We start from the raw sequence: 16,018 nt of genomic DNA on the forward strand, positions 1-16,018 counted from the left end.
CATCAACGCCTAAAAAAACTGGATGCCGTTAAGCAAAATTACTTAATTCGTATGTACTTCAGTTTTTCATTTGTAAAATTGAATCAATGGTACTTAAGAGATTTTGTGAATTTTAATTGAGTTACTTTATGTAAAATACTTACAATAAGGTCTTTAGTTATATAATCACATGTTATTTTTTAAATCATCAATTTTGAAAATCAAGCACGGAGAGTACTAGTCAATACAAATGCTAAAGCATTTTCTCCTCAGTGTTTTGATTAAGTTAGCAGACTAAACTAAAACAAGAGTATCCAATCATAACAAGCTATTAAATATTACCAACTAAGTCTCTTTTGTTGGGATCAATTACTAGCCAGTTTTACTTTCAAAAACAGTTCAGAAACACACAAATCTAGCAATTTTCTGAGTCATCATGTTTTGGCTTTATAAATCCATTATCTACCATATCACTAAAACTATAAAATAACATGCTTCTTTTGAAAAATCATTGCATTTCATGACACTGTGCTTTTTATTTCTACATTTCACACATAGTCAATTCACTCACATCTACTGTTGATAAGTCAATGGTATCCAGATCACAAAGAGTGCAGCCATTATCCTGCGTCCACGCATTTGGTACATAGTTTCCAAAATAGTTCAGGAGAATCTAGTAAATGAAGGAAAACTGTATTAAGAAAGTAAGCCTTTCCTATCAATGTGCTTTCATTCCATAAACATCCAGTTTCAAAGCAGGTTTTCTGCATTAGATAGATTCCTTAATAATTCTGCTAACATTTAGCACCTAGAGGTATACACTGAACTAAATTCTCTCCAGATGATGAATCATAAAATCAGGGCAAACTTTGTCTAGAAAGGCCAAAAAATTATTTATAAATCACAAAGGTCACTTTATTTCAGTATGTAAGAAATAATACCAGATGAGACAGAATTTTTTTTAATACATTTTTTTAAAGTTTTTATTTATTTATTTGACAGACAACACAAGTAGGCAGAGAGGCAGGCAGAGAGACATGGGGAAGTAGGCTCCCTGCTGAGCAGAGAGCCCGACGTGGGGCCCGATCCCAGGACCCTGAGACCACGACCCGAGCCGAAGACAGAGGCTTAACCCACTGAGCCACCCAGGCGCCCCCAGATGAGACAGAATTTAAGAAATACGTCAAATAATGAAACACAGTTTTAATTGAGTTAATGAGACTTAGCAAAAACACCACTGATAAGAACCGTCATGGGAACTGTAATTTGGTAATAAGATAAAAATGATGAGAGGCCTAGTGCAGACACCTGCAGTGGATGGGGGTAGTGCCAGTGTAATCTCTTGCCAACCATCACCACACAAAACAGGTATTATATATTTATCTTATCACCAAAAAAGCACTAAACTCTTCCAGGAAGCTCTGTGACCTATGACTATAAACTAGGCTTCTGGGCAGTGGTTCAGGGGCACTGACTTCAGGAAAAGAAAGCTTGCAGATTAGAACAGATCTAGAACAAGGTCCTAATTACTGCCCCCTAGCCCCCACAAATCCTATAAACAGTAAACTGAAGTGCAATACTGCTTCCCCCATCTACCCCTTTCAGACCACTCAGAGCATCTCCTTTGTAACTCATCTTCCCCTCTCCTAAGGCATCTCCTGGCAATCATTTCATTTGTAAAATCTGAGTCGCTTGTATGTGTTTTGGGTGGAGAAGAAAATGAAGATAGAGACATAAACACTAAAATATGAGCCCTCAAACAAATCCTGAGTATTTCTAGAGTGTAAACATTATAGGAAAAATCCTGATTTACTTTTTAAAAAATCAGCACACTTTTCTACTGCAATTTCAATACCTGAAGTGGTATGAACATTTGTAGTTTTTAAATGTTTATGTTTTTATTTCTTTTCAAAAACTATTTTACCTCAAGACAGTGAAGATGCAGCAAACTAGCTTTAGCTGTGATTTTATAGTACTGTGAAAAGGAAGCACGTAAAATCGTCACTATGCTTATAAAATCATTAAGTTTTCATTAGAAAGGTGAGATAAAATCAAAAGAAAAACATGTCAATATATTAAAGATGGTCAAAAATGTACAGAAGTGCCAACTGGATTTTTCTAGCTTCCTAAGACCCTAAAAGATCCTCCAGTTCAGAATAGATGAGGTAATTAGTCTAGTACCATTTTTCTAGATTCCTCTCAAATATTTCAGATACCATCCAGATATTTCTACTGTACTAAAACTGAAACAAATGTTGTTGAAACAGTACAATATTCATTACAATGAGAAAATCTTTGTGTAATCTATAGAGTACGATCATAGGACGTAGGATCATAGGAAAAGTAACTCATTCACATCTCTTTTGAACTACATGATAATTCAGAAAACAAATTACAAGGCAGGAAATATGTACTCATGAAATTCATTAATGACATTTCAAGAGTCAATATGGTCATTTAAATGTGCCTCTAAAGTAAAAACAAAAGTTTTGCTATTGTCAAATTACAAATGCAAACATTAATCATTCACATTCTATATAATATGGTTTTGAAGGAAGAAAAAAGATTCATTTGAAAATGGATCCTATACTAAGCATTACTTCTAAAAGAAATTTTAAAAACCTTTTTTAAAGGCTAGTGGGGAAATATAATTTGTTTTTGTTTTTTTTAAAAGAAGAAAAAACATCCCCCAAATAGTTGACCATATCTAGAATTCCCAACAATGTGTAAAGACTGGCACTTTCCTCATCTCAGAAATCTCATAAAAATTAAATATTTATTTCATGAATTATTGATCAGTCTATTAGAACGCTTATGGGAATGTGAAAATGATCAATCTCTTTTAAAAGGTTAGAGCATAAAAGGCATTACTTTTAGTTTTCAGAATTAAGACTTTATTTTTAACCGTTCCACTTTCTACTTTTTATACAACAATTTAATTTTCATAGATAATTAAGATATTTTAAAAGCATTACTTTTGACTGGACACCTCTCTCCTTTGGATCTTTCACTACACACAGAGAAGTTATCCATCACCCACCCGCCCCCTTCATTTACATCTGTTTTCTTCATTAAAATCTGCAGACATTTATGCTGGCAGCTTTGGAAAGTTCAGAAAACTGTTTCTGTAGTTTGGCTGTTCTGGGCAGTTCTCAGCTACTAGGTGGTAGTACTTCCCTGATCCTTCTTGCACAATTATCAAACCCTTTCCAGGAATGATGTCATTTCATTGGCAGAGAAACTTTTCCAACCAATCTTTTCTTTTCTTTTTTCTTTCTCTCTCTCCCACTCTTTCTTCCAAATCATCCAATTATTCAAGGTCATACTGACCAAGTATGTACAAAATTAACGTCCCTATTTTTATTGCAAATTAGTTTCAGAAATGCTTATTTTCATGTGCAAATTAGGTGATTGGATCTTCTTCTGTTCAATCTTAGCTTCTATAAAAATACCACCAATTTCATGATAACCTTAACATGTATATTATCTGATATTTAAAAGAAAAGGTTAAGTATCAAAGTAAGCATCTTATGATGTGTTACTAACAGTAAATCAGCTTCAAGCATAAAAAGTAAAGTTTCAGCCAGAAATCACAGTTCCTGTCTAAAAACTTATTTATATCAGATTCTATGTATCTAACCAAGTATGAAAATAATTATGTAGATAACATATTTCAAATAAAATGAAACTTTGTTTTAAATAACACATTTTAAATAAAATAAAACTTTATTTTAAAGAACATATCTTAAATAAAATATTACTTAAAAACAAAATTATTTACATATCATTATGAAAACAAATGAAAAGTATAATGCTTATAGATATAGACTGAAAGGACATAAAAACGGAAAGAAATCATGAACAAAACAATATCAAAGTGTAGGTCAGTGGAATAAAGTGATTTTTTATTAATTAAAAAATTATATATATATAATTATAATTAAAAATTTTAATAGCATGAGATTTAGAGAAAATAACTAACTTTAATAACTTCAGTCCACAAACACATTAAAAACAATTTATCATTTACAGATTATGTTCAATTTTTAAATGAAAAAAATGGCTTAAATATTATGTTACGTCAATGTTATGGTCCAAAGACACTGACATTGTAATCACCCTTTACTAAATAAAATAATAAGTGAAATTAACTTACAAAAATTCATACAGAATATCCTTTTGCCTTTCATGATGACTAAAAAAACCAAGTTTGTATCTAGAGAATAATCTGCTTTCTTTCCTCATTAGCCTGGATGCAGGCTATATTTATGTGCCTCTAACTTTAACATAATATTATTAAATAAGGTATTAACATAAAGTAAATGTTTATTTACATGATCTTTTCTCAGATGTTTTTGTTATAATAAGTATATTTTTTTAAATTAACATATGATGTATTATTTGCTTCAGGGGTACAGGTCTGTGAATCATCAGTCTTACGCAATTCATAGCACTCACGAGAGTACATACCCTTCCCAATGTCCATAACAAATATAATTTTTATAATAAAAAAAATTTACTTCACTTTGTTGCCAAATAGAATCCCAGGAATATACATGAGATGGGATCGTTTTGGAGAAAATATATCAGGATCCTCACATGGCTTGAAATGCCAGAAACTATGAAAGCCCAAACTGAGAATGTTTCCTAGAAGACCTAGACCAGGTCTTTCTAAATGTACTGAGGATTAGGGCTCCTTTTCTTATGAAAAGTCCTAAATCAGTCACTCTGTAAAACTCTGGGTGGCATCATCCTGGGAACTGGAAAGGCACTGGTGATGACATTGCAATCACAGATCAGGCCTTTCCCACAAAATCATCTGTCTTACCACTTCTAAGAATAATGCTGGGTCATTAGATTGTTCCTATACTCTAACATTTTTTTTGAAAGGCTAATATATGCCAGACATGGGCTGGACCCTGGGGAAACAAAAAGTAAATGGGATAGATATGATCTCTATAACTCCTAGGCTAAAGGCCAAGTAAGAGAGACCAAAAAAACAAGTAAATTTCACCCCTGTCCAGCGTGTGGCAATATGTACTGCGACAGAGGAAGTTCCAAATATTATAAAAGTATGCAGGAGACCTGAGTCTTTAGTCCTTAGTCCTAAGTCTTTAGTCCTTTAGTCTTTAATCCTTTTAGACACCTAAAAGGTGAAGAAGATTTAGTAGGTGGGTACAGCAAGTGGGAACTGGGGCCAGAGATGTGAATGAAAGGCAGGTATAGAAGATTTTTAGAACGAGGAAACACGAAACTTGCAAAGTTCAAAGCAATTCAGTATGGTAGGAGTTGAGGGAGAGAAAGGGGGAGAGAATGAGTGAGTATGAGAAAAGTATGTGTGGATATTTGTAGGGTCAGGAGAGGGGGAGTAGATGCGATGGTGACCACTAAACCCTGAGTGAAATTTTATTTTTTTTATTTTTTTTTTAAGATTTTATTTATTTATTTGACAGAGAGAGATCACAAGTAGATGGAGAGGCAGGCAGAGAGAGAGAGAGAGAGAGAGAGGGAAGCAGGCTCCCTGCTGAGCAGAGAGCCCGATGCGGGACTTGATCCCAGGACCCTGAGATCATGACCTGAGCCGAAGGCAGCGGCTTAACCCACTGAGCCACCCAGGCGCCCCCTGAGTGAAATTTTAAAAAGAGCTTTAAAAACCAGTTGAGAGGGGCGCCTGGGTGGCTCAGTGGGTTAAAGCCTCTGCCTTCGGCTCAGGTCATGGTCCCAGGGTCCTGGGATCGAGGCCGGCATCCGGCTCTCCGCTCAGCAGGGAGCCTGCTTCCTCCTCTCTCTCTGACTGTCTCTCTGCCTACTTGTGATCTCTCTCTCTGTCAAATAAATAAATAAAATCTTTAAAAAAAAAAAAAAACCAGTTGAGAATTTGGATCTTTACCCTGAAATCCAGAGGGCATTACACAAATAAGTGACGTGACTGGCTTTCTGCTTTAGCCAAATGCCCTAGTTCCAGGCTCCTGGTGGGTGAATGTGAGGGGTGGTAGGGTGCAGGTGGCATGAACTAAGGAAGCTGTCAATGGCACTGAGAATATTAGACAAACCCCCATGTACAGGAGTCAGAAAAAACAGCTCTTGGATTGGGAGTGGGAAAGCAAACAAAACCTAGTTTCCAGTTAACCAAATGGATGAAAGAGGAGGCAGAGCTGGTCTTAAGCTCCAGGTCTCATACGATACACAAATAAACCTACCAACTAAGTATTCAGACATGGAGGTCAAGGAAGACACAGGAGCTAAAGCAAGGACTTGGAAATCACCAACATTAAGATAGGATTTGCTGACGTAGGAATGAAGCAAATTAACCAAGAATTTGTGTAGAAGAGAAAAGGAAGATGTCTCTGACCGATACCTGTGGAATGCTTCACTGAAAGTAAACTAAGTAAAGGGAATGCCCCCAACCACCCCCAAATCACCCCCCCCACACAATGTGTCAGATTTTTTAGATTTAATAAAGAGAAAAAGAGAGAGAATCAAGAGGCCAGAAAATTAGTGGACAAACCAGCAGAGAACTGTGCAAACAAAGAGAAAGAGTTCCAAGTGGGATGAACATGGTCAAATGTTATCTTTGGGTAAAGTAAAAATCAGGGCTGAAAAGGATGTCACAACAGATGTCAGCGGAGCATTTCCTGATATGGTGGGAAGAGGAACTAAGGCGGCAGTAAGCTGTCTCTACTTTAAAGAATGTGGCTGTAAAGAGGGGGGAGACACACAGGATGGAAGGCAAGGGGATTGAGGAGGATGTTTCAGTTGCACAGGATGGAAGGCAAGGGGATGGAGGAGGATGTTTCAGTTCGTGCTGGCTCTGTTTTGTTTTAAAATGGGAAAACTAGAGGATCTTTAAAATGCTGATGAGTATGAGAGGATAAAGCAAGGAAAACTGATCCAAGATTGAGAGTCCTTACTCACCCAGCAAGAGGGATTTGCAGGAGGGCTGGAATGGGACAAAAAGCAAGGCAGAAAGATTAACCAGAGGAGAAGAGGAATCTACTTCTTCCAATTTGATCATGGAAAACCTGCCAGTATGGGCTTCCCCTTGCATTTCTTCCCATCCATATAGCTTACATTGGAATTCCAGACTACTCAGTCCTCTGAAACAGCAGACATCACCCTACCCCCTCTTCCCACAGCGCAGATCTGTTAATTTTTCTAGGGACTTGTGAGTAAACTGGGCATCTCAGTATCTCATAACACTGCTTTAAGCAGTTTTTATGAAATAGATACCTAAATGATAGATAGATAACTACCAAACTTATCCATGAATTTTTCTCTCAATAACATTTTCAGCAAGCTCAATTATATATATTTGAAAAGGATCCAAAATTTCATTAGTCACATTAAGTCTTTGTCAATATAACCCAGCAACCTTCGTATAGCATAAGCGCAAGAAGCGCTCGGCCATAAAAAGTTACACCTCAATCTCAACAGAGTTGTTAAGCAAGAAAATGGTGACTTACAGACCTGAACATTTCCCATTCAGATAGGATATCCTGTATGAGGGAAATACGGCTTATTCTCTCGTTTGCTGTTATTATTAAACACTAAAGTGAAATGTGTTAAAAACAGAATGAAAAGGTATCACTTTGCTTAGGAGATATCATCAGTTGGATGAATCTGAAGGAAACCACATAATTTACAGTGTAAAAGATGAAGCTAGTAGATTGCTAGCATCAAAAGAGAGCCTCTTAAAGACACTAAAAAAGAAAGGACGAGGAGAAGGTGAAGAAGGGAAGGGAATGGGATGAAGGAGAAGGAGAAGAGGACATTCTATATATTGCTCTAAAGTCTATCTCCAAGAAATAAAGAAATGGGGAAAAATCACTGTGACTCACCTTGGTGGGTCCATTTCCATTAACTGCCACTGGTAAGGTTTCATAAAATACATTCTTAGCTCTGGCTTTGCCATTTTCAAATCTCAAAACAACTTCATCTGGGTTAAAAAGGAAAAAAAAAAAACATTTAAAATGTGTGTGTATTCATATATACTTATATGTGTGTACATTATTCTATATCTTCTGGTTGTTAGAGAATTTCCCGCAAGTGCCATTCCATGTGCCACAACATTTCTATGAATTTTGCCTATGCTACACCAGAGAGCACTTCAATCACTCCAGCCCGCCACCAGCAAACTGAGGTGCTAAGCCACTGAGGTTTCCAGCAGAAGGAAAGCTTCTTTGTAATCCTGCCCCCAAGGACTCTTGATAGTAATGTGATCCAGGATGAACTACATAATTGAATTGATTCAACTGTGAAATGGGATCCTTGCCTGCCTTTCAAAGTTATTATGATGATAATAACAACATAAATATGGAAAATAGAACACTGCCAGACATAAGCAAGGTCTCCACAGTTGGATATCATTGAGAGTATTGCCAGTTCTTGAAAATCAGGCCTAATGCCAATTCCAGGAATACACAGGTCAGGTGGTATTGTTTCCCAGTTCTTTTCCTCACATTTTCTAAACACTCCAAACTAAATGCTTTCATCCTGAGAAACTTTATAGCGTATGCACTGCCTTGAAGAGTTGTACTGAATTGCAATGTATTTTTAATGTTTAAAGTATTAATGCATTAATGAATTAATGTGTTTTTATTTTTAATATATTAATTAATTGATGTATTAGTATATTTTTGTTAAGATATATGTCTATCAAGGAAAACAAACACAGGCATACATGCATAGGCACACAAAAACACAGACACACAAACAAACACCCACACATTCCATAGTATATGTGCCTGGTTACCAGTTACCTTCAGCTAGGTAAAGTACTCTAATACTCATACTCCTGATAATTCACAATATGAAGAATTTATACTGAAAAATGTGTAATAATAAGGTATAATTAACTTAAAAATATATCTACAGTCTCCAGATGGTGAAATACTAAATTCTAAATTACCTAAAGCTAGAAGCTTATCTTTTTTTGCACTAGTCTTAGGACATGATTTTAAGTAAATGAATTTCACTATATCAAGCTAAGCTCAAGTCCATTATTTTTTATTTTTATTCTATTTTATTTTTTTAAAGATTTTATTTATTTATTTGACAGAGAGAGAGAGAGAGCTCACAAGTAGGCAGAGAGGCAGGCAGAGAGAGAGGGGGAAGTAGGTTCCCTGCTGAGCAGGGAGGCTGATGAGGGGCTCGATCCCAGGACCCTTGATCCCAGGACCCCGAGACCATGACCTGAGCTGAAGGTAGAGGCTTAACCCACTGAGCCACCTAGGCGCCCCCTCAAGTCCATTATTTTTTAAAAGTGGTAATATCTATAAAATAAACCTTAATCATACCCCAAAATGGGTATGACAAAGGACAGACAGTTGAAAACACAGGTATTCATTTGTATACATGAGCAATTCAGTATTTAAGAAACATACCTACAGCTCCGTTTAAAGCCTGGAAAATTTTGCATTTGTGATCCAATGTGATGTTAATAGCTTCCTAAAAAGGAGAATACAGATACCATTGAAAATGACAACAAATATGCAAACAACACTATCATGTTACTGTATTTTATTTTTTGCAGATTTTAAGGATCTTATTTGTAAATTTTTCCAGCAATATTCTTCTGAAAGACAGAAAGACTGTAATTTTATAGTTGATTGGATTAAAGGATAAAGGGAATGGCAAAGTATTCATGCTACCCTCCAAATATTTCCACTTCCTTACCTTATGACTAATTCTGACCAGTGACTTTTAGCAGAGCTGAAATATTTTGCTTCTAACCTGGAGCTTCCAGTTTGAGACCCTAAGTGTGCTCTCTCTCTGGCACATGCACTAGTAAAGTCTAAGATGGCTGCTCCATCAGCCCGGGTCCCAGGTGAGGACAGTAAGTGGAAACCCTCTGCTGACCTACAGTGGATGTAGCGCAGGAGAATCAGACCTCTGTTGTGTTAAGCTCTTGGGGTTGGGATTATTATTGCAGCATAATCCCCAATCCGACTGCTACAATAGGTTTAAATTAATCAGTGTAATAATAAAGATTAATCTGCTTTACAAACTTTATGATTCTCAACATACCAGTTTTTCAGCTACATTTCTCTGTATAATAATACTTCTAAAATTGAAGTTGTATATTGTTAGAGACTGATGTTTGTGTCCCCTCAAAATTCATATGAAGCCCTAATCTACAATGTGATGGTTGGTATTTAGAGACAGGGCCTTTGGGAAGTAATTAGGATTAAACTGAGGTCATGAGGGCGATGTCCTCATGATAGAATTAATGTCTATATAAGAAGAGACACCAGGGACGCCTGGGTGGCTCAGTTGGTTAAGCCGCTGCCTTCGGCTCAGGTCATGATCCCGGCATCCTGGGATCGAGTCCCACATCGGGCTCCTTGTTCTGTGGGGAGCCTGCTTCTCCCTCTGCCTCTGCCTGCCACTCTGTCTGCCTGTGCTCTCTCTCTCTCTCTCTCTCTCTCTGACAAATGAATAAATAAAATCTTTAAAAAAAAAAAAAAAGAAGAGACACCAAAGAGTTCATATATACTCTCTCACTCTCTTCATGTATGTACGAGTGTGCCTTTGTGTCTCTGTGTGTGTGTCTCTCTCACTTCAGCATTAGAGGACAGGGCAAGAAGCTGTTGTTGTCTACAAGCCAGAAAGAGAGTCTACACCAGAAACCAACCAAGCTGGCACCCTGATCTAGGACTTGCAGCCTCCAGAACAGTCTATGGTATTCTGTTATGACAAACAGACTAGGACACATGCTAACCAGATAAAATTTTATGCTGCCAGAGAATCTTTTTTTTTTTTTAAGTTCTATTAGCCAATATATGGTGCATCATTAGTTTTTGATGTAGTGTTCAATGATTCATTAATTGTGTATAACACCCAGTGCTCATCACCACATGTGCCCTCCTTAATACCCATCACTCGGCTACCCTATCCTCTCACCCCCTTCCCTTCTGCAACTCTCAGTTTGTTTTCCAAAGTCCAGAGTCCTGAAAAAATCTTTTTTTTTTTTTTTTTAAGATTTTATTTATTTATTTGACAGAGAGATCACAAGCAGGCAGAGAGGCAGGCAGAGAGAGAGAGGAGGAAGCAGGCTCCCTGCCGAGCAGAGAGCCCGATGCGGGGCTCGATCCCAGGACTCCGAGATCATGACCTGAGCCGAAGGCAGCGGCTTAACCCACTGAGCCACCCAGGCGCCCCCCGAAAAAATCTTAAACAGGATTTATACGACTAAAAATATTATGGACTCAGCAGTGAGAGTTCAGAGAAAGCATCCTAAAGCAGAGACAACTAATAAGACTCAAAGTACATTCATAGTTGAATTACACTGAGAAAGACAAGCATGATGCTTCATGGGCTAGAACTCATGCCAACAGTAGGTCTCTCCTCCCAGATTAAAAGCAAGTCCTCAGGCTTGCTCTTTCAGGCACATAAGTGGGAAAGCAAAAAACAGAGATCAAGAAAAATAAACATTTTAAGAATAAGGTTTCTTCAGTATTAAGTGTCTAATGAAAATATTTAGATGATTGAACTATTTATCTAAGGAACAGAAACAGCTAGAGTTGGAAACTCACCATAAAGTATACTTTAAAAAACTTGTTTAGAGTAATACGACCTACAAATTATACAATTCAGGACACTTGAGAACTACGTCAGTTCTAACCTATATCAGTTACATACAGTGAATTTATGAAACATTAACTTACATTACGTAAATATACTAAAAATATTCTCAAATTAGGGAACTTTGGTTTTACTTTTCTCCAAGGTTTCATTTAAATCAATCTCAGGATTGTTCTCTCAGGGACTGGTAACACAGCTATTGTCCCTACATTCCCTTCCTTAATAACAGAACTCAGATTTTCAGTAGGATGTTTCTGCTTGAAATAAAGGCCAACATTTTCTTTCCATATTGTACATAGCCACATAAATATGTTCTGGTCAAAGAAAAGAGAATTTTTTTTTTTCTTCTAGAAAGGTTATTTAAAGAGAGTTGATACAACTGAGATGGCCCTTTATTTACTATTTTGCTTGTTAACTGCCTAGAATATGGATGCAATGGCTGGAGCTCCAGTAACTATCTTAAACAAGGAGGTTACATTGAAAATGGGAGCTATTCCATACCCTCTTCAGTGGATCAATGTAAATTTTGGTGTAAAATAGCTGATCATCATCATTATCCTGGAGATTCCATTGTTGAACAATCTTGTTGATATATGGAGCATAACCAATAAATCCTGGAATATAACAGAGTGAGATTAGAGAACTTAGTAGTCAAAGACCAAAACTTGTGTCTATTAATTCCACTGACCAGTTGCATAGAATTGTAAAGCCATTAGGCCTAATCCTTAGGTTGGAATTTTACAGCTCACCTGAAAAAAATGTTCTTGAGCATTGTTTGTTTTATATATAAACTAAAATACAATGAGTTTTTACTACCACCAACTACAAATCAGAGACTCACATAACCACATTCCCCAAATTAATTGACCCAAGAAAGGGAGGAATGTTTTCCAAGGCTCCTAAGGGAAAAAGTTACTAGGAAAAGAATAGAATAAGACAGAGAATTTTCTACTTGACCTTCTAAAATGCTCTTTCTTGAATCCTTTGGAGAGAATTCACTGTTTCTGGAAAAAAAAAAAAAGTCTGTACTACAGTGGTTTTAATGTCAGTGCCAGTGATGCTAACAAAATCAAAGGAATGTTGGAAATGTCACTGACTGCAAACATCTCAAGGAAATTCTATATCTAGGCCATTTGGGGAATTTTTCCTTTCCTTGAACTAGTCATTATTGTACCTGCTAAACCATTTTCTGGCAAGATTTTGTGTGTCATAGTCTGGAGAAGGAAGTCTAAAATTGGATTGTTCCCCTTGGCCTTCGAGCATAAGTATTAAATTTGCCACTAACAGTTGTCTATAAAAGACACAGACAAAAGGATCATTTTTCCCCCTTTTGAATCTTCCTCTCCATTTCAGAAATGCAGCCAAGATGCAATGTTTCATTGACATGCAATACTTTTAAAAAGGGACCAATTGTTACTCCTTGAATTGAAAGAAAACCTAACTTTTTACCCTTAATATTAAAGTTTCCTTGTAGGAATAAGAGAATGAAAAGAAATAACCTAGGAATAATGTTACTCAGAGAAAACAAGACAAAATGAAAACATGCTTAAACCAATCATTGGTTGCTCATTCTTATTATTATTTTCATCAAACTAAAAAATTCTAAAACACTGAAAAATACTATATTTTTAATTCCTATGACCCAACTACTATGATGAAAAATATGTCCAAGTAGTGACACATAACATTTTCCAAAGGCTTATATTGCTGTTTTTCAAAAATTAGTTTCTTTTATCCTTTTTATAAATCTATTTCAAAATTGAAAAGAAATTCCATCTATTTTCAAATTATGTGAGACATATTTCATGTAATTTATATTTTTTATTAAACTGCCATATTATGTTTATAACATTCTGAAATTTTCCTGATTAGGAAACATGTTTTCTTTCCATGACACATATTTTTAAACTAAATGATAAAATCACAAACAAAACTCTTGTCCCTTAAATAACTCCCCATTCATGAAATTACATACACTTTATTGAATATATTTAGATTTCCTAGCATCACTTTAATTACTATGACTATAGAAAGCACAAAAATCATGTTTTGATGTCCTTATATGATCTCTTTCCCACTTAAAAGCACCTTTTCCTTAATTAAACTAGCTCATAAAGGCACTTACTTGCTAGTCTTCCACTGTTTCCACAGCACTGTACATCTGTCTGAAATTTAGATTCCTGAATAAATATATCAATATCTAGATGAATTTACATATGATATTTTACTACATATGTCATGTTTAGAAAAATTAATATATATAAAACTTCTCCCAGAGGTCCATAGCTAAATGGTTTTTAAACAATCTAGGACATCAGATAAATTAAAAGCTGTGTGTTACTGAGAACCTGACAGTTTGGAAGTAGAAGTTGCACCAATCCATAATTGAGAATTCAGACAGAGACATGAAAAGTGAGCAACAATCTTAGGAAAAGTTTCATCAGTATATAAAACTGTAAATCTAAGAGGAAAAGATGGTTAAGGCAATGAGGTCGGAGTGACCAATCTGAGAAAACCTAGGTTCTGACTTGAATGTGGAAGTAAAATCCAAAGGTGGTAGATAGATTGGGAGAATAATAAAATGATCAAGAGATCCCCCAAATGATAAACTATGGTTGTATTGAGATGGAGAGAAAAAGTGAGCTGAAACTAGGCAATACAAACTGGAATTTAAGGTTTCAGAAAGTATTTATAAGGGGCTGACAAAATTCCAGAGTACAACTATGAGAATGGGTTGCTAAAATATATTGTGGGTAAATAGAGCTGGCATTGAGGCATCTCAGAGAAACTATATTACTTGCTAAAGGTTTCATTGCTATAAGCAGCTTGAGCAGAGCCTAGAATCCAAAAATGTTGTTACCTCAAGTAGTACTTACTTAAACTAGACTGAATAGCATCAGTTATATACATGCAAATCGCCCAGAAAAATTTGTTTTCCCACTGTGGCTTGCAAATTCCATCCAAACCGTTTTTCTAACATGTCCCCCCTCCTATTTGGTTACATCTTCTGGTCATATGTTTATATTAATCTCAGTCTAAGAAAACATTTTGGAGTCATAATAATGCCCAAAGTCAGTTTTATTTTATTTTTTTGAAAGGAGAGGGAAAATGTAATAATTTGTTCCTTTAATCCATGATTAAAGCTAATGCAGTACTTTATACCCAGACACTCAATGCCGAACTTTTTGACTAGTGACTCTGATATATTTAAAATATAGATAAAATTAAGTAATGCCTATTTTTACAGCTACATAATTGTAGCTTGCACTTTTTCTTTTTTTTTTTTAGTAAGTTACTAAATCCATTATCCTATAGCCAGAAAATTCTCCATCAAACTATGATCAGAAGACCTGAATCCATGTTGTTTTTCCTTGAACAACTGAATGTCTTTAGGAAAAGTCACTTAAATAGGGGAACATGGATTTTCCCACTTTCAATATGGAAATAATATTTATACCGCTTAGTTTTGTTAGTTTTGTTAAGAGTATCATATGATATGATATGTGGAAAACCTTTTGTCAACTACAAAACATGCCATGGATTCTAAACTGATATATTTTTTCATAGTAATAAAAAAGATAATGGTTATTTAAAGTTTCATATCTATAGCTACATATATCAAAAAAAGGTTGTTTCTAAGGACAATGGGGAGGGTATGTGCTATGGTGAGTGCTGTGAAGTGTGTAAACCTGGCGATTCACAGACCTGTACCCCTGGGGCTAATAATACATTATATGTTAATAAAAAAATTAAAAAACTTAAAAAAAAAAGTTGTTTCATTAATCTTTATAATTTTCTGTGACTAGCATTAAACTTCTCTGCCAGTATCTTACCCACCTCCTGAATTCAGGTAGCGTTTCCCAATGTGCACAATGGGATACTTGTCTGCTAGTCTTTTATCTGGCCACAGAATTCCATCTGCTGCAAACACAACTTTGTGGTTTGACTTTTGGAACTTTTTTAGAACTTCTTCTGGACCACCAGCAAATATGACATTAAAGCTGTTTAATGAGGGGGGAAAAAGAAGTTTTAAAATACACTTGTGAGAATTTAGGCACATAAACCAAGAAATAGTCACTAATAAAGTTAGAATCTAAAATCCAACCTAAGATTAATACCAGCTATTTACAGAATACTCCCAAACAATTTTCCCTCAAGTTAAATTATATGGATTGTACTAAATTATTCATGTTTACATTACACTGGCAAATGAAGTCCAAACAAAGACAACTTTTTTTAGTACTAGCTTAGTATCCCCCCAAATGAAAATGCTAAAACAGTGCTGAAAGGTTAAGAAATCAATAACTCGCTATAGAACTTAATAAAATATAGATGTAAAAGAAGCTGCCATTATAATTACCTAACATTTCAATGTAATTTGTACCCATCCATTATAACGTCTGAAGATTTTATTATCTTTGATGAAATGTGTTCAACTACTCAATATCATCTATAT

The 16,018-nt window shown here is 35.6% G+C and overlaps 1 protein-coding gene across 2 annotated transcripts in view; it reads right to left on the minus strand.

The window, feature by feature from the left end:
• PLOD2 (procollagen-lysine,2-oxoglutarate 5-dioxygenase 2) overlaps positions 1–16,018 on the minus strand; it is a 95,654-nt gene that overhangs the window by 24,538 nt on the left and 55,098 nt on the right. For both annotated transcript variants that reach the window (XM_047727144.1, XM_047727152.1), the window contains exons 4-8: positions 15,400–15,563; positions 12,064–12,176; positions 9,363–9,426; positions 7,818–7,915; positions 551–652 (exon numbers count right to left, since the gene is read on the minus strand). In XM_047727144.1, coding sequence (XP_047583100.1) covers positions 551–652; positions 7,818–7,915; positions 9,363–9,426; positions 12,064–12,176; positions 15,400–15,563 — 541 coding nt within the window. The remainder of the gene's footprint in view (positions 1–550; positions 653–7,817; positions 7,916–9,362; positions 9,427–12,063; positions 12,177–15,399; positions 15,564–16,018) is intronic.

This window comes from Lutra lutra, chromosome 1 (assembly GCF_902655055.1).
Source record: "Lutra lutra chromosome 1, mLutLut1.2, whole genome shotgun sequence".
NCBI lineage: Eukaryota > Metazoa > Chordata > Mammalia > Carnivora > Mustelidae > Lutra > Lutra lutra.